This window comes from Chiroxiphia lanceolata, chromosome 27 (genome assembly GCF_009829145.1).
Source record: "Chiroxiphia lanceolata isolate bChiLan1 chromosome 27, bChiLan1.pri, whole genome shotgun sequence".
NCBI classification, from domain to species: Eukaryota; Metazoa; Chordata; class Aves; order Passeriformes; family Pipridae; genus Chiroxiphia; species Chiroxiphia lanceolata.
In genome coordinates this window covers 4126377-4144728 of record NC_045663.1, presented here as the reverse complement: position 1 = coordinate 4144728, position 18352 = coordinate 4126377, and the positions used below count along the sequence as shown (strand labels likewise).

General features: G+C 56.9%; 3 protein-coding genes across 3 annotated transcripts; 2 read left to right on the top strand and 1 right to left on the bottom strand.

The window, feature by feature from the left end:
• Window positions 1-499: 499 nt before the first annotated feature.
• On the top strand, window positions 500-8430 carry LOC116798983. The gene is made up of 6 exons (XM_032711696.1): window positions 500-623; window positions 2414-2553; window positions 3360-3618; window positions 6340-6521; window positions 7018-7076; window positions 8280-8430. Exons 1-6 carry the CDS (start codon window positions 500-502, stop codon window positions 8428-8430), a joined length of 915 nt encoding a protein of 304 aa, XP_032567587.1.
• Window positions 8431-9956: 1526 nt separating this feature from the next.
• LOC116799213 (bone morphogenetic protein 2-like) lies at window positions 9957-12299 on the top strand. Its single transcript, XM_032712148.1, has 5 exons — window positions 9957-10218; window positions 10338-10474; window positions 10778-10900; window positions 11350-11548; window positions 11893-12299. The coding sequence occupies exons 1-5, from the start codon at window positions 9957-9959 to the stop codon at window positions 12297-12299; spliced, it is 1128 nt and encodes a 375-aa protein (XP_032568039.1).
• Window positions 12300-15202: 2903 nt separating this feature from the next.
• On the bottom strand, window positions 15203-18114 carry LOC116798982 (potassium voltage-gated channel subfamily V member 2-like). The gene is made up of 2 exons (XM_032711695.1): window positions 16867-18114; window positions 15203-15469 (listed from the first exon to the last, which is right to left on the bottom strand). Exons 1-2 carry the CDS (start codon window positions 18112-18114, stop codon window positions 15203-15205), a joined length of 1515 nt encoding a protein of 504 aa, XP_032567586.1.
• Window positions 18115-18352: the final 238 nt, after the last annotated feature.

The following is an 18352-nucleotide window of genomic DNA, read 5'->3' as shown; positions in this document are numbered from 1 at the left end:
CCTTCTCTTTGTCCTTGGCACTCTTTGACCTCTGGCAGGGGAGAGCAGGGGGGGGTGGTGTGGGACTGGGCATGGGCTCTGCTGGGATCTGATGCTGCTGTAGGGTCAGTGTGTGCTGTGAACAGTGAGCAGTGAACAGCCCGGGCTGCCTGCACTGGGCAAACAGTTTGGAGTTTGTGTCAGGGGAATCTGGGTAGGGTTTAGTGCTTTGTGCTGTGGGAGGCAACTCCTTACTGAGCTCACCTTGCAGTAATGTGAAAGTAGAAGAGAGCAGGGGACTGATGTCCTGAGACAAACAGTGCCAAACAGAGCACTTGGAGCAACTAAAACAGGGTGTTCAGCCCAACCAGTCAGGGTTGAGCTGCCAGATGTGTCATGTCCATCTATAACTAAATCTGTTCCTCATGCTGGAGCTGTTTGGTTCAGGATGGTGGGTGGATGGGCCCTCAGTGCCTTCTCCCAGCTCGGGCAGGAAAGGTGAGGAATTGTAACCGGGGTGATGCTGAGCTCGGGGTTTGTGACCACAGGCACTGGAGCTGTGGGCAGAGCAGAGGAGCAAAGGAACCTGTTTGCAGAGAGGGGCTGCTGCAGGAGGCAGAGCCATTTCCTCCACGTTGGGCACGGTGAGTTCACAGAATCACAGAATCCAAGAATGCTTTGGGTTGGAAAGGACCTTGAACCCCATCTCATTCCAACCCTGCTGCGGGCAGGGACACCTTCCACTAGCCCAGGTTGCTTCAGGCCCCATCCAACCTGGCCTTGGACACTTCCAGGGATGGGGCAGCCACAGCTGCTCTGAGTTCCCCTTCACCTGTGAGAAACTGGGATCCCTGATGCTTCCCCACTCGTGTCCTGCCCATCTCTTGGCTGTTTATGTTGAAATTTTCCAAGTGACTTTTCCTTCAGGGGATTGAGGACAGACACCTGCTGGGGACCTGTTGCCCAGATAACCTAACACTTAAAACATCTTTTGTAGCACAGGAACTGGTGAGTAGCCTGGCCCCTGGGTCTGTCCATCTGTGTGAAGGAGCTCTGTTCCCTGGACCTGTGCTGCAGTGTGGTTGATTCTGTGTTTGAATTCCCTGTTTGCTTGTTTATTGCTGTGTAAATTCAGGACTACTGCAGACTTTTGCTTCCCAGAATTGATGTGGAAAGGGCTGTCAGCAGGATAACAGGCTGTCCTGAGAAAGTAGAGGAAGTTGAAAGTAGCTGCATTTGTTCACCAGGCAAAAAGTCCGAGGCCTTCAGGAGCAGCCTGTCCGCAGTTCCCCTTGCAGTGGCTGTAAGACCACGTGAAATGAGCTTGAGCTGTGAAAATGGCTTGAGAGTCTGAGTTTTCCTGGGGTTTTTCAGTGCACTTGTACAAATTTAATGTTTAGTGTTTGCCAAATAACAGGTTCTTGCGTGCAGTAGGAATGATAAAGTTACCATAACCAAATTAAGAGCTGTCACAAGCAGTGACAGCTTGTCAGCTCCAGAGGCAACAACTTTAGAAGAGTAAATAATGATGGAAATAGCAAAAAATTGATAAAATATCAGCCTGAAAATAATAAACACAGCTTGTATGGCAGCAGGGCAGGGAGAGCAGGGGTTAACTGTGTCTTCAGCTGGTACAGTGTGCTTTGCCAAGTGCCCAGCTGTCTGCACCCTGCTGTGGGTGAAGAGCATCCACAGGCATCACTGCTGGAATGGCTGATAAGCTGGGAATTGCTGCCTGGCTTGTTGCTCATTCCTTCCCTGGGCAAAGGAACCCTCAGGCAGCCAGCAGCAGCTGGTGCCCTGGTGTCCTGGTGCCCTGGAGCCAGCGCTGGGGACACTGAAAACCAGTTTTTAAATCAATGCAAAAGTTAAAGTTTTGCAGCACACACTGGGTCTGTGACTCCAGCAGGTTAAAGCAAATGTTTTACAGTGGTGTTGGACTTATCCACGGGCACTTTTAATGCCAGTTTCCTTCCATATTATCTTATGAAACAAGGATTTACACTAGTAAGCCTTGTAGTATGGCTGAGCATTCCCTTTTCCCTTTAATAATCAGTGTATTCACTTGTTCTCACCCCATCCCTCGTGTGCTCACCACAGAGAGTAAAACCTGTGGTTTCCTAGTGACATTTTAGTTTTGTTATTTTTAGTCTTTGTCCACTGACCAGTCTAATAGGAAATGTTTTCCTCTGGTCTGCAAACACTGTGAGTGCAGTGAATTCCCACCTGCGCTCAGGCTGAAGGAATCTCTCTCTCCCAGGGAGAATTCCCAGGAGTGGGCCATGTCTTTGTGTCAGTGTTTGTGTGCTGCTCAGCCCTGCTCTGAGCTTGGGCCTCCCCAGCACCTCATGGGATGGGTGAGTTAGGGTTAGGGTTAGGGCTAGGGTTAGGGTTAGAAGTCAGTGGTGACCTTCTGGTGGCTCCTGTTCCACAGATGTCTCTGGCAGTCCCGTCAGTGTGGATGTTGGGAAGTGCCTCTCCAGCTGCCCCTCCCAGTGGATCAGCCCCCTCCACCCCGGGCTCCCAGGGCTCTTCAGATACTCCTCCATGCTCGACTTCCTAAGGAGCAAGAAGGTGAGAACAGCGTGTTTGTGTCACTGCAGGAGTGCTCAGGGCTGGGTGAGGGTCATGTGCTGGTGCCTGGGGTTGTGGTTTTGTGATTTTTTTTAAAAACACCTGTTTTTTGGCTTCTGAAAAACCTGTCATTGAGCCTCTCATCCTCCCCTGGCCACAAGCAGTGGCCTGTGCAGGTGAGAGAGTTGAAATTGCTCCAGCAGTGCAGAGGAAGGGCTGTGGCTCAGCCAAGGGGCCCAGCTGGCCCCAGGCAGCATCCAAGTGCATTCCTGGCTGCCCCAGCACAGCAGCCAGACCAGCTCTTCCAGCCACTTCTGTACCTGAGAGCTGCTGTCCCACATCTACAGGGGTCAGAGACCTTTTTCTGCCTCTGTGCAAAAATGGCAGGACGTGTGATTTCATTATGAACCCCTTGCCGTTGAGATGCTTGTGTCATTCCCATATCATTGTGCCACGTGTCACTCCCAGGAGGGTCTCAAAGGAGCTTGTGCATTTAGGGCCATGGCTGTGCATGGGCTGTGGTGCTCTCTTTGTCCCAGGAGAGCTGACATTGCCTAAAGTCCCATCTCCACCAACATAACAGACCCTGGAGAGGGACTGAAACAAGCTCCATGTGCGTGTCCCATGAGAAATCTCGTTACCACTTGTCCCACTGCTGTGAACACCCTGACACTGCTGGTGCAGCATCCTCCAGGCAGGCAGGGAGAGAGAGAGGAGTAAACGCTGAGCCAGTTCCAGGTCAGGGTGGGGGGTTGTGTCAGGGAGCTGGTGCTGGAGGTTGTTCTCTGTGTCCCCTGGCCCTGCAGGTCCGGCGCCCCGAGGTGCCGTGGCCGGGAGCCCCCCGTTCCTGCCCCGCGGGGTCCTGCTGTGAGCCGGCCCGGCTGCACGTGGAGCGGCTCCTGCTCCTGCAGGGCGCTCGGGAGGTGGAGGTGGTCGATGGCTGCCACTGCAGCACCTGCCCCGAGGAATGTCTGCGGCTCCCGGCGCTGAAAACCTTCTTCCCAGACTCTCCCTGGGAGGTCACGGTCGACGTGGGGAAATGCTCCGATCCAGCCTACAGTGCAGGTATGAACGAGGGAGAGCTCCCCTCCCTCCCTCCCTCCCTCTGGGAATGTGGGGATGAGCCCTCCTGTGTGACCAGACCAATTTCTGGGCTCAGGGCCTGAGCAGAGCCTCTGCCTCTGTGGAGATTGGGATTGTGGTTTGGGTTTCCTGTTGCTGCTTACAGTGCAGGTCTGCAGGCACAGTGGTGATTCTCTGCCCTGTGCGTGGGGTGAGGATGGGAATACAACCACCCCGTGTACAGGACAGTGTCCTCTAGCCAGAGAGCATGGAATCAGAGTAACCCAGGCTGGGGGGAACTCGAGGGTCTCCACTCCAACCCTCCCACTCAAAGCAAGAAAACCAACGTGATGACGAAAGCTCTGCTGGAAAGAGACTCCTGGAAAATGGAATTTCCTTCCTGGCAGTCTGAAACGCCCTTCTAGCACCAGTGAAGTACACTGACGGTTCAAAAATCACTCAGAAACGGAAACTCCAAATGAAATCATTCCAGATGGGTCAAAACCTCCCACTGGGATAAAGCTGAACTGGTTCATTGTGAACTGGGGAGCTGTCTCGTGAGTTCACTCATAAAATAACCCAAGACACTTCAGTGGACATGAACTGATCGTATTTTATCAGAATGCAAAGTCGTGCTGAAGTGATTTTCCACAACTGTTGGACAAATTCCATTCTCCTGGAATTCGCTGATGTCATGTTTTTGGTATTTCTGCTTCTAAGCCCGTCCCGTTCAAACCTCCCGGTAGCGGCTGTGGCAGGGCTGTGCCTCCACCGCTAGAGAGGGACAGAGACCGCGGGAACCCTGAAGTGACTTGGAGAGCCGTGCAGGGGCCTGGGAATTCATTCCATCGCTCTGGGAGGTGGAGGGGCTGGGGGTGGGCGGCGGAGCCCCCCCGAGGGCTCTGCCTGGGGCCGGGTCCCCTCCTGCGGGTCTGCCCAGGCAGCAGCAGCTGCTTGGTTATCCAGCTGCAAGTGGCAAAGGCAATTAGGCAGCGTGAAGTGGTTTCTTCCAGAGGTGGGAGAATCAGCATTTACTTCCCAGACGTGAGAGTGGAAGATGCTGGACGATGCTATTGCCCCGCGGGGGCTCATGGAGCGGGGAGGGGGAGTCTCATTCAGTGATAACTGGCAAACGTGAACTCGACGGCAGCTTTGCCTCTGCCCTAGGGCAGGTCCCTGCACTTTCCTTCTGGATTTTCTCCTCTAAGGTCAGGCTGACACTTTCAGTGTCTCGGTAAAGACCGGAAATGGTAAAGAGAAATGGGGTGGAGAGGGAGAGGGAGGCTGGAGGAGGATGTTAAAATCTCACCCAGAAATACCGACTTCCAGAAATCTGTTGTCATTTTGTGTCCCATTCTTAACGCATCCCAAAGACCTTTGCTTTCAGAAATCACTTTTCCCTCCCCTGAAAAAGCAGCTCCATCCTGGAACAAAGAAATCTCCTCCAGCAGCTGCTGAAGTAGTTGGGAGGGGGCAGGAAACTCTCAACCCGTTCAAAACCAGGAGCCAAAAACAAACCCTGAAGGACACACACCCCAGGGCTGGGACAGGGCAGGACCAGGTCCTAGTTAGATCACAAACCCAGTTAACCATCAGTTCAGCTCAGCAGCCTTCTCCCCCTCCTCTAGCTCATGCAATGGAGATTTTAACCCTAATTTACTTGGTGAGGAGAGATAAGCCTGGAGATTTAGCAGATAAACTGTTTCTTTCTGCACAAACATCGGTTCAAACTGATCCAGGCAGGACAATTTGTGCCTCTGCCCTTCCAGCTGGACACAGTTACTGCTGGAGGAGCCCCTGTCCCTCCTCTCCAGTTGCTGAGCCCCTGCTTGGCCATCAGGACCTGCCACGGTGATGTGTCCCAGCTTGGTAGTGACACAGCAGCAGGGATGTGACTGTGCCCACCCAAAGCCTCCCCACCCCCTCTGCAGTCAGGCTGGGAATGTCAAATCCAAACAGAACTGCTTTGTGCCCTGGAATTTTTCACTGGATTAAAGCTCGAACAGGGAAAGAAAAGGCAAAGCAGGACTTGGTCCTGTGCCCCCAGAGCTGGGGCCATCACCTGCCTCCCCCTTCCTGCCCTCTGCTACCAGCCTTCCTCCATCCCACACCCCAGAACTGGGGCCATCCCCTGCCTTCCCTTCCCTTCTTCCCTCTGGCACCAGCCTTCCAGCAGAGGCTGTAACTGGTGCTGATGTGGGGAGATGCTCCTTCCGTCATCCTGGCCCCGTCCGACTCCTCTGCTGGCACTGAGGGCTGAGAGCCCAGCCCAGAGCAAATCCTTTGGAGGTGCCCAGGGAATGTATCTCCAGGAGACCCCATAGCACTGGCTCCAGCACTTAAGAAGCCCGTGCAGGACACAGCCCCCAGCAAATCCAGAGGGAAATGCTGAATGAGCAAATGTTACACCGTGTTCCTCCACTCCCTGGTGTGAGAGTGTGGCTCTGGAAAAAGCGCTGCCATCAATATTTTATGTTCAAAGACTGTTTTTCTCAAAGATAACATAGCTGGCTCCCCAGAGCTGGGGCTTCCACAGGGTCAGGGCCCAGGAATGAGCTCCAAACTTCACCTGGGACCCTCTTGCCCTTACCAGCCCTTTCCAGCTGGGTGCTGGATGCTGGAGCTGGGCAGTCTGTGCTGCAGGACAGACCCTGGAGCAGGTGCTGCAGCCTCAGAGGCCTTGGGGACAACTCCAGCTTAATTTTCCTTCTTGTTTCCTTGCAGATGGACTTTTCTGCATGCCCACCAAGTTCAGCACTGTTCTAGTCAAAACCCCACACGGTGGGGAGGTGGTTCAGACGCTGGAGAACTGTGAAATGAAGGAGAAATGCTATCGTGTCTCCCAGGTGGAATACTATTATGAAATTGTGCAGAGCCCTGAGGGACACAGGGAGGAACGGCTCAAGGTGGGTTTCCAGGGGTTTGGCTCCTCTCTGATGGGCTCAGCTGGGCCCACATGTAGGGTTTGAACTGCTGGGAGGATGATCTGACATCGGCAGCTTCACCCTGGCATCGAACCAGAGTGGTAAAAATCTCACATTTGTATTCTCTTGTGGTATATGGGCCATAAAGCAACAAATGGCCTTTTCTTTGGGATGAGAATTCCTTTAAAAATTATCAAAGAACAATGATATTAATTTAAAAGAATATTTAATTGTTAAGTATGCCTTCAGCTCAATGGAGACTTTACCCTCTACTTCAGCACACCTTTGTGCACAGGGAACTCTGACTCAAAAAACACTGCTGTGCCCCCCAAATATTTCTGACCAGCTGTGCCCTGCTGCTGCCCTTCCCCGGGGATGGATGCTCAGCCTGGGGCTGTAGGGAGGGTGGAGGGTCCCAGGGTGTCCTGCTGAGGTGCTACAGGGGATTGTCATGCCTTTGTTTTGCAAATCTTTGCAGGAAATCGATGTGGGAAGGTGCTTGGGCAGCTGCTCCTCGGGGGATCCCTGCTTGCTTAGGTAAGCACAGCTGCCAGGGTCCATCCCCTCCCCTTCCCACACACCTGCACCCGCTGGGGCAGGAGGGAGCTGCCTCCAGTCCTCTCACCAAACTCATCTGCTGCTGCCAGGGCACACTGGGTGTGGGGGGAGCACGGGAGCAGGGTTTGGGAAGCACTCCCAGCTCACCCACCACGGTGGGGGCAGTGGTTTTGCTGCTCTGCTGCGTTGGGGGGAAGAGCAGAACCTGCTGTGATTGTGCCAAATTGGGCTCGTTGGACAGGGGGTTATAGAGCCCGTGGTCCCCCATGACAGCAGGCACGGATCCTGAGAGGCTCCTGCAGCCTGGGATGTGCCATTCCTGTTCCCCACTCCCTGGCAATGCTGTGGGGCAGGAAGGGGTGGGAGGGATGCTCTAGGGCAGGGTGGGTCCATTCAGGCAGTTGTTCCAGACTGAGGGGGGCAGGACTTTGTGTTGCTTGCAGACACAAAAACGTGGATCCCCAGCACAGGAAGGACAGGGATATGTTGGAGAGAGTCCAGAGGAGGCCACAGAGATGCTCCAAGGGCTGGAGCTCCTCTGCTCTGGAGCCAGGCTGGGAGAGCTGGGGGGGTTCACCTGGAGCAGAGAAGGCTCCAGAGAGACCTAAGAGCCCCTTGCAGGGCCTGAAGGGGCTCCAGGAGAGCTGGAGAGGGACTGGGGACAAGGGATGGAGGGACAGGACAAGGGGAATGGCTTCCCACTGCCAGAGGGCAGGGATAGATGGGATATTGGACAGGAATTGTTGGCTGTGAGGCTGCTGAGGCCCTGTTCCAGGTTTCCCAGAGCAGCTGTGGCTGCCCCTGGATCCCTGGAAATGTCCAAGACCAGCTTGGATGGGGCTTGGAGCAACCTGGTCTAGTGGAAGGTCCCTGCCCAAGGCAGAGGGTGGAATGAAATAAGCTTTAAGGTCCCTTTCAACCCAAATAATTCTGGGATATATAAATGCAAAGGGAAGCAAATCAAGCCACACAGAAAGAAAGAACACCTGCTCTGCTCAGGCAGAGGGAAGTGGCAGCTCACCGAGTCACCTCAGGAGTAAGGAACAGATCTGCTGCTGGAAGAAAGATGCTCCCACTCCCCCGCCCTGCTCCGGGGCATCTGGCCTTTCCCAGTGGGAATGGAGGGTGTGTGTGGGGGCAGAGGGATGTACTGGGGATGCACTGGTTTGTCTCTGACTGCAGGGAGTCGCGAGGTGGAGAGGAGTGCCTGGTGTGGGCAGGAGCTGCCCGCGGCCGCTGCTCCCCTCACAGCTACGACCTGCACACCTTCCGCAGCCGCCGCGACCGCCTCCGCACCGTCCCCGCCGTCCGGCAGTGCCGCTGCCGGGGGTAGCGGGGCTGGGAGCGCAGGTGGGGCTCCTGGAGACCCCACCAGACTGTCTGTAGGATATGTAAATGAGAGAAGGAATTTTTTTTTTTTTTTTGAATAAAAACTATTTTAACCAGCGGGTAGAAATTGAGCCCCTCCGCTAAATGTTTTGCGGCTTGTAAAATAAACATCGCGGGCAATTCACAGCTCCTTGGGGTTCTGCTGTGCAGCTCCACGGCCCCCTCCGCACCCCGGCAGCCCAGGAGGATGCGGCTGTCTGGCACGCGCTGGGGGTGGCACGGGTTGGGTGCTCCCGGTTACAAACTCTGGAGGAGCCAGGAGAGGGGACCAGGAGCTGATCCCTCTGCAGACACCCCCAGGTGTCCTGCACCATGCCGCTGGTGAGCTGGGAAGAAGGAAGCAAAGGATCCTGAGCAGGATTTTCCTCTGCCTATTAACTCAGGAGTTTCCTTTATCTATTGACTCCAGCCTGTCGTTGCCTCCCCGCCTGTTCTGCATAATTAACAGCCCTTTGGGTTGGAATAAACTGTAGGCACCACCTGGGATTAGCCTTTACCTTGTCTCTCGTGGTGTGGTCCTGGCCGTGCTTCAGCCAGGTGCTGAATTAGTAATTTAATGCTAATTTTTTCTGTTCAGTCCCATGGCAGCTGGACAGTGTGGCATGTGCACGTGCACCAACCTGTTCCTCTGTGACTGGGGAACAAGAACTAAAAGAACTGGCTTTTGTCCCATCACCCGGAGTCCACTGAGCTCTCACGATATTTTGTTAATTTCGAGCATTCAGGAATTAGCAGAAATCCCTTTTAATCCCCAGGAAGCCAATTGATTATTTAAAAAAAAAAATCCCAACAAGCTGGGTTAGGGTTCGGTAGCTCTGGAGTGACCAGAGCCCGAGGCCACAGCACTGCCTGGCCCGCGGCAGCCCCGGTGCTCTGCTGGAACATGCTCTGCCCCACAGCCTCGGCTCCCCGGGCTCTGCGTGGCTGTTGGGGGGGACACACAGCCTGGGCTGCCTGCGGGGACCCCGTGCGCCCCACCCTGCACACCTGAGAGGGACGTGGGCTGGGGACACCAGCGCGACACCGAGCCCCTGCCACGCTCCAGTGTGAGCTGCTGCGGCAGGGCCGGGATGGGAAGGGGATGCTCATCGTGGAGGGCGGCATTCCTCCACACAAAGGTCCTCCTGTTTGTCCCATTAGTGCCATCATTAAAACCCAGTTAGTCTCCTACGGAGAGCAAACGCAGCCCAGCCAGGGCCCTGCCAAGGGGCTGCTGGCCCCAGGCCGCCGTGTCCCCTGCCAGCCCCAGGAGCGCTGGGGAGCCGTCCTCCCTCCCACTTGTGTACTGGGGCTAATTGGTGCAGGGGGCCCGGGAGCCCGGCTTCTCACCTTGTTAGCATGGCAATTAGCTCTCTTTACCCTCCTGATTGCTCCTGTGCATATTTCACTCCAATCCAGCTTTCCAGGGAGTTATAAATGCAGCACCGAGGAGGCCGAGGGAGTCGAGCTGGGACAAGGGAGCACAGAGCCATGCTGGGGACCGTCCTGCTGCTGCTGGCCCTGGCCAAGCCGGTATGCCCGAGCCCGGCGGGCGTGGCGAGCCGGCGGGCTGAGGCACTGAAAAAGCTGCTGGAAGTCTTCGGCATGGAAGACCCTCCGCCTCCCCCGGCTCATTTCAAGAAGCCACCCCAGTACATGGTGGATCTGTTCAACACCGTGGCCAACGCGGATGGTGTCACCAAGAACCCCGACATCCTGGAGGGCAACACCGTTCGCAGCTTCCTGGATAGAAGTAAGGGGTGGGAGGGGTCCCTGCCGTGCTGGGATGGGGCTGCAGGGAGGGGCTGAGCATGGCTGGTGGAGGTGCTGCCCCCGGTTTCACTCCCCTTCTCATCTCGTCCTTCCCTCCAGCTCACAGCAAGGAGATGCACTTCCTGTTCGTCCTCTCCAGCGTGGCCAAGAACGAGAAGATCCTGACGGCAGAGCTGCACCTCTTCCGCCTCTGGCCGAGGGTCACAGATGGTCCCAAAAGGCACCACTTCTGCCAGGTGAGGAGGGCGATGGGTCGGGGATGGGGCTGTCCCCCAGCCTGTGCCCAAGGATGCCACTGGCACACTGTGGTCATTCGCCCGCAGTGGGAGCACAGCCCAGCTCTGGGATCACATGAGCAAATGTTTCACGGAGTATCACAATGGTTTAACCGTGGTGGGCTCTTAAATGCCCTTCTGGTACCTGCAAACATCAGCAAAGGCACCCAAAGGCTGTGACAGATCCACGCTGGCAATTCCCCGTCTCTGCTCACACCTCTGTCCGTGGTCATCCCCTCAGGCAGGACCTTTTTCCTCCCCCAGGTCAGCATCTACCAGGTGCTGGAGAAGGAAAACCCAGACACCCCTGGAGGGAAGAAGCTGCTGGCAGCCCGGCTCGTCTCACTGCAGACCTCGGGCTGGGAGGTCTTTGCCATCACGCCAGCTGTGAGTTGCTTTCCCTCTGTTTAGGGCAGCCCAGAGAGAACACCAGGGGTTCACATGCAGGAGCTTTTTTAACCCAGGGGTTCACATGGAGGAGCTTTTTAACCCATTTCACCCCCAGAAGTCTTTCAGGCTCCAGTGCAGTTTCCTGTCTGCAGTCTCTGCAGTGACATGGGAGGGACACATCCTCTGAGAGGGGAAGGCAAGAGTCCTGCCAAGTGCCCTGGGGGCTGCTCCATCCTGTCCCACTGCTCCTCAGGGAGTGCCAGTGCTGGCTCCCACCACAATGTCCCCTGGGTGGCAGCCCTGGAATAACCTCTTCCCATGGCACACAGCGTGTGGCCTCAGGGGGTCCTGGTTCACCCTCCCCCCCCCCCAGCCTGGCCCCTGCCGTGGGGACACCAGCCTGTCCCAGCCCATGGCCCTGTGGTGACACCAGTTTGGTTCCCCAGGTTCGTGACTGGACCGAAGACGAAAGCAGCAACCAGGGTTTGCTGGTGACAGTCCAGAGTCTGGGGGGGAGCCCGCTCGACCCCCCACCACTGCAGTTTGCCTCTGGCCGGGACCACCACGAGAGCAAGAGGCCCCTGTTGGTGCTGTTCACAGACGACGGGCGTCGGGGAGCGTCGCTGCCCGCGGGCGGCTTCCCAGGTGGGTCCCACGTGCCCTGGCACGGCTCCCTCGGTGCCACCATCCCTTTCCTGGGGTGCTGCCCACGTGTGGGCTCCTCAAACCCGAAGCTCTTTGTCCGGCCAGAGGCAGAGGCTCTCTCCTTTCTGGGTTCTGCCTGCTTGCAGATGTGAAGCTGGATTTGGGTGTGGCTGTGAGACTGAGGCTGTCACCTCCTGATGGCTCTGCCTGGGCTGGTGACCGGCTGTGACCAGAGGGCTGCAGACAAGACCCACGGGGAGGGGTGGCCTGGGGGGCTGCAGCACCCTCTCCCTTTGCCCAGGCTGATGCAGTGGCTAATGGCATTGGATGCTCCTTCCTGGCAGATTTAAAGCCTCAGGCCCCCGATCTCCCCGCCAAGGTGCCGGTGCCCAGGCCAGCCGGGTCGCGCAGCACACGCTCGCTGGACCGGCTCCAGCCCTGCCAGAGGCATCCCTTGTCCGTGGACTTCGAGGAGATCGGCTGGTCGGGCTGGATCATCTCCCCCCGGGGGTACAACGCCTTCCACTGCAAGGGCTCCTGCCCCTTCCCGCTGGGTGAGAACATGCGGCCGACGAACCACGCCACGGTGCAGTCCATCATCAACGCCCTGAAGCTGAGCGAGGGCGTCAGCAGCCCCTGCTGTGTGCCCGACAAGCTCTACTCCATCAACCTCCTCTACTTCGATGACGACGAGAACGTGGTGCTCAAGCAGTACGACGACATGGTGGCCGGGAGCTGCGGCTGCCACTGAGGCGGGAGGAGCAGGGGGGTGGAAATGCTGACACAGCAGAGGCTGCTCCTGCTCCCTCCAGAGCAGCAGCGTGGGGCCTTTGTCCCACAAACCCTCTGAAAGAATCCAGGGTGAGCAGAGCAAGGGGGTGCTGGCTCTGCCCCGGGTGGTGTCACCCCCTGGCAGTGCCCGGGAAGGCTCAGGGCCAAGCTCTGATTAAATCAATCTGGTTGAGCCTGTGTGACTTGGCAGCCCCGGGGCAACAGCTCCATTTCAGGGTGTCCTGCGTGGGGGTGTGGGTGTCCCTGCCCGTGCAGAGGCTCCTGCATGCTGTACTATATGTATATAGCAAGAGCACTAATATATGACAGAAACTGCCTGTACAGTGTCCTGTAAATGTCTGTACATTCCCACCTTGCTGCGACTTGTGAAATGAATTCAGAGGAACTATTAAAAGTGCCATTGTCTGAGGGCTGCCTGTGGACTCTGAACTGCTGCTGGGGACGGGGCTGGCCATGGGCAAGCAGACACCCCATGGGCATGGGATGGGGGGTGCATGAGGAGGGGCTGCATGCAGAGATGGATGAAGATTCAGCCACAGCCCAGTCTCCAGAGGCAAGGGGTGGAGGTTGGTGCACCCTATTCCTTGGAAGCTGAATGATCTCAGGATCCATCAGCCAGCCTGCAGTGGGGGGTACAGGGAAGGGGGCACAACCCCTGAGCAGGCAGTGGGAGTGTGTGGGGGGAGTGTGGTGACAGGGTCTGGGATTGGGGTGGGGGGTGATGCAGAGGTGTCTAGAGGTGATGCTGCTGGAGCAGATGGGAGGTGGTTTAACTCCGGAGGGCAACTAATCACCACACAACCACTGGCCTCCACCCCCACCATGGTGGGACAGGGAGGAGAATCAGAAAAAAAAGGTAAAACCTGTGTGTTGACATAAGGACAGTTTAACAAGGGAAATAAAATAAAATAATATATGATAATATTTGTTATGAAAAGGGAGACACCAAAAAGGGAGAGAGAAATAAAACCCAAGTAAAACAAGTGATGCCCAGTACAGGTGGTCATCACCCATGACCCGTGCCCAGTCCATCCTCCAGCAGTGATTGGCCCCTCCTGGGCAGCTCCCCCAGTTTATACACTGGACACAACTTTCTATGGCATGAAATATCCACTGGCCACTTTGGGTCAGCTGTCCCAGCCATGCTCCCCCCAGCTTCTTGTGCAGCTCCTCGCTGACAGAGCATGAGGCACTGAAAAGTCCTTGACTTGGGGTGAGCACAAATGAGCCACAACCAAAACATCAGTGTGTGATCAACATTATTCCCATCCTGAATCCAAAATATGGTGTTGTAGCAGCCACTGGAAAGAAAATTAACTCCATTGAAGCTGAAATGAGGACAGTGGGGAAGGATGGCTCTGGGGGAAGATGGCCAGAGGAGACTGCTGGGCCCAGAAAGAAGGTTCCTCATGGAAGAGAAAGGGGGTGGAAACCAGAGCTGACCAACCCTGTGGGGTCAGGTCAGTGTTGGGGAGGTGTACAGAGGGTGGGTGTCAATGTGGGTTCTGGGGAGCAGGTGTAGGTGTTGGCAGACAGGGCAGGGGTCCTCTCACACCCCCTGGCACAGTCCTCTTGTCCCCTGCAGTCCAGGGCTCAGTGGGAGCGTGGCTGTCCCTGCCAGACCACTCAGCCTCCCCAAGCCTCTTTCCAAGCTTAGCCACGGTTCCCCAGCACCTCTTCACCTCCAAGCCCAGTCTGCAAGTGACCGAATCCCACACTGGCCTGGCCGGCACCACTTTCCTCCCTCTGCCCATCTGGAAGCAGCACCAGCAGCTTTGGCCCTTCCCCACCCCAGCCCTCCCTCAGCTCGGGGTCCCTCTCCCCATCCCACCCAGGGGAAGGGTGCATCCATTCAGGAGGCACTTTGACTAGACATGATCCCACACTAGAGGGCAAATCCTTCCCCTGTGCCCCCCAGATGTGTCCCCCACTGCCCCTCCATGATGTGAGCACAGGGCAGAGCCCACTGGTGTGTCCTGAGCATATGCACATTTCAGCTCCTCTTCCAACCCACCCAAACCCAGGCAGCTCATCCCAAACCCCCCACATGTGGACAGGCTCACCTGCATCCCTGAGAGCCCTGTCCTCACATCGATGGGCAGGAGAGATGCTGTGAGCCTCGGGGAGATGTCCCCTCCTCACCCAAAAGATGAACAGTTTACTGAATCACACACAGTGGCTGGCCAAGAATCCACAGCAATGAAGGGTTTGGGCCTGGTTTATTAAATGCCTGTTCCTGGGCTACAAGGTCTGCACCCCCACAGTGCCCACAGGTCCCATCACAGCAGCATCCCGAGGAAGGACTGTGCCCCCAGGCTCCACGGCAGTGGGAAGGAGAGTGGGTTTGTCTGGAAGTGTGCATGGCTGCAGCCTTTCCTGCAGACCTTCACCCAAATCTCCAAGCTGGACTTGGCCTGGGCTGCTCATCTGCTCGGCTGGAAGGGAGTCACAGGGCCCTGGGCAGGGGGAGCCTGTGCATGTTCCACTCAATGGGGAGAAGAGCAGCACCTGGGCAGGTGTCACAGTGGGCCACCATCCTCAGACAGGCAACAGTTCAGCCCCACACATCCTGCTGCTCACTCCCTGTGATTCCAGGGTGCCCCACACCTCGGTCCATGCAGACAGACACACAGACACCCTGCTCTGAGACAGCCCCTGAGGCAGCTCTGACTGACGGCTCTGCAGGACAGTGGCCAGCACACAGCAGCGAGGGGGGCCCAGCTGGCAGTGGCCCCTGTGCAACAGCAGAGCCCTGCACGCTGCTGTGACTCACTGCCCATGGTTCAGAGCCTCCTCCCTGGAGGACAGGACCTGCTGGTCAGGACAGAGGGCAGGGGGTGTCCGGGGGTGGGGGGCCTGTGGTCAGCGGTGATAGCGGGGGTCGGCTCTCCAGCACTCCGACAGCTTCCGCAGGACTCGCTCCTTCAGGTGGACCCTCCTGGAGAGCTGCTGTGACTGGCTTAGCTCATGAGCCTTCAGCTTGGCATAATAGTCAGAAAACTTGTTGTAGAGGATGGAGATGGGCATGCCATTGAGGATGATGCCAAAGGAGATGCAGACAAATGCCACCATCCTGCCCAGTATTGTGTCAGGGACGGTGTCTCCGTAGCCCACGGTGGAGAGGCTGACCTGTGTGAGGATGGGAAAAGATAAAATCCCACGGGAACAAGCCCAGCAGACCCCACCAGATGGTGCTGGGTTTCACCTGCCTGCCCCTCTGTGGGAGCCAGGTGTCACCTGGAGCAGTAATACCCAGTGACAGCAGCCAGCTCAGCTGTCCCCACTCCTGCAGCCTCCAGAGCCAGGGCTCTGTGCCCGGGAAGCCTGGAGAGCACAAGGGTGGAGTGCTGCTGGCTGAGCCCCAGAGCAGAGATCAGAGGTCAGACCTCTCTCTGCTCAGTCCCCGCTTCACATGTGTCTCTTCAGGCCAGCTGGACACCCCGAGCTGAGCCCTCCCCAGCAGTCAGTGTCTGCTGCAGCTTCCTGCCCCCGCGGAGCTGCGGCTCCAGCGCTTCCCGCCCGGGAACTGCCCGGTCCCACAGGAACAAATCTTCCTGGAGCCTCCATCCAAGGGAAGCAGGCGCTGCCCAGAAATGCACCACGTTTGGTGACCAGGGAGTAGGGCTATGGGGACAAGGTGAGAGCTGAGGCAGAGAGGTTTGGGCTTTGCAGGGAGCTGTGCTCCCAGGGACAGGCTCGGCCTGGGACATTGAAAGGCTCGAACCTGCTGATGCTGCTGAGTGATTTTGCCCTTCCTGAAGGAAGGGCTGAGTGATTTTGCCCTTCCTGAATTTGAAGCAGGCAATCTGTGGTGGCCAAGGGGGCAGAAGTGATCCCTGGGATCATTTAATCTGTAAATCAAAATGCCCTTGTAACCCCTGGGTTTTAAGTGCTTTAGATACTCCCCATTTCGGAGTCAATCCCAGGTTTATTACAGTGCTCAGCTCAGCTGAGCTGCTGGCTCCTGGCACCAGCAGGGCAGCAAACAGGGGCAGCACACCCCAGTCTGTGTCCTTTCTCAGGACACAGACTGAGGCACAATGTGACCATTGGTCCCACATGCAGCCCTGGGTCCCCCATCTCAGCCCCACAAGCTCTGACCCCCTTGTGCCTCCCAAGCCCAGCTGGGCTGTGATGCTGCACAAGCCTCAGGCTGCCCTGAGTGTCTGTCCCCATACCCATGGGGGCTGAACCATATCCACCCAACATTTGGGTCCCATGACAGATAAAGCCTGGGCTGAGTCACATCCCCCTTGTCAGTAACTCAGGCCTGGAGGTTCCTAGGCCACCACCTCTGTCCCACCATCCCACCCAGGCTTTTGAGCCTCTGAGCTCGGTCCCAACCTCTGATTTCTTTTCTCAGAGCACGCAGGGCTCTGGGTTTCCCACCATTACTGGGCTGGTAGGAGGGCTGGGCCCCTCCTGCCCCCTGGCCTGCAGCAGTGGTGAATCTCCCGAGCAGCAGGGCAGCCCCTACCCACAGAGCCCCCCGCACCCCTCTCTGGAAGGAGCTGTGCAAACCTTACCGCTGCCCACCACCACGCACAGGGGATACTGGTGAAGTCGGTGCCGGGGACATCGTGTTCCACCGAGTGTATGAGAGCGGAGAAGGTGAAGACACCCATGGCAATGAAGAGGAGGAGGCAGCAAACCTGCTGGTAGCACTGGCGCATGGTGAAGCTGAAGGCCCGGAGGCCGGTGGAGTGGCGCGCCAGCTTGAGGATGCGGAAGATCCTCATGAGCTTGATGAGCTTGAGGACCTTGCCCAGCTTGCTCACATTCTCCACCTTGTGCAGCTCCTCGTGGTAAAGTGTGTCTGCTTCGTCCAGATTTTCAAAGAGGAGTTGGACGTAGAAGGGCAGGATGGCCACCAGGTCTATGGCATTAAACGCTGCCCGCAGAAAGATCTTGAAGCTGGAGGAGGATATGAGCCGCATGAGGTATTCAGAGGTGAAGAAGATGGCACAGATCATCTCCATCTGCTCCATCCACATCTTCCCTGTTTTGTTTTTCATCTCCTCCACTGTGCTCAGTGTCATGCCCACAATGGAGATAAGCACAAAGAAGCTCGACATGACAGCAATGATCTTGGCTGGGACAGAAGAGTACGGGTTCTCAATGAGGTTCCAGATCATCTTCCGAAACCCACCCAGAAATTTGCCATCAAACTGATTCCCCGAGTCCAGGGGCTCCAGTTCTGCCTCCAGCTCCTTTTCTATTTTCAGGTACTCAGTGAGTTCATCTTGCTTTTCCTCGAACAGGATCCGGCAGCAGCGTTGGGAGTATTTCAGATGGATCCCCCAGTACTCGATTTCCTCCACAAAGTTACTGGGGCACATCTCATCCATCACCCACAGGACCCCACTGCGGTAGAAGTGGAAGATGTAGTGGAAGACTGAAGGATCTCTGTCAAAGAAGTACTCGTTCTTCTGCACCAAGTAGTCATCGCAGAGCTGCATCTTCTTCGCGGGGTCCGTATAAAGGGCCAGCTTCCCAAGCCTCGTGATGGGATACTGGGCCAGTACCTTGCAAGCTATCTGGAACGACTTGCCACCCACATTAATGTTGAGCAGGTACTTGTTCCTTTGGATGGGAGCCTCGCTCTCCTCGTTTCCCTCTGCCACGTTCTGCATGGAGCTCCATTGTTTCACCAGGCTGTCCTGCGCGAAGGGGATGTGCAGTGCCTCCTCCTCCAGGGTCCGGCGGCGGCCCTGGTGATCCCCTATCTTCAGGCTGGCCGAGAGACTCGCACGCCTGGTCCCCAGCTGCCTCATGGTGCCTGGCCCTCGGAAGCCGTGACTCCTGTTAGGGGCCGGGGGACAGCAGCTCTGGCTTCATGGGAACGCTCCCGCTGGGCACACGCTGGCTGGGATGAGGGCTGCGAGCTCGGAGGAGCCGTGGAGCGGCTGCCTGGGGGGCACTGCCGTGTCCTGGTGCCACGTGGCACCTGCCAGGGTCCCAAAGCCGATTGCTGATCAGATTGTGGTTCGCGTCGCGGGAGCTGGAGGCGGC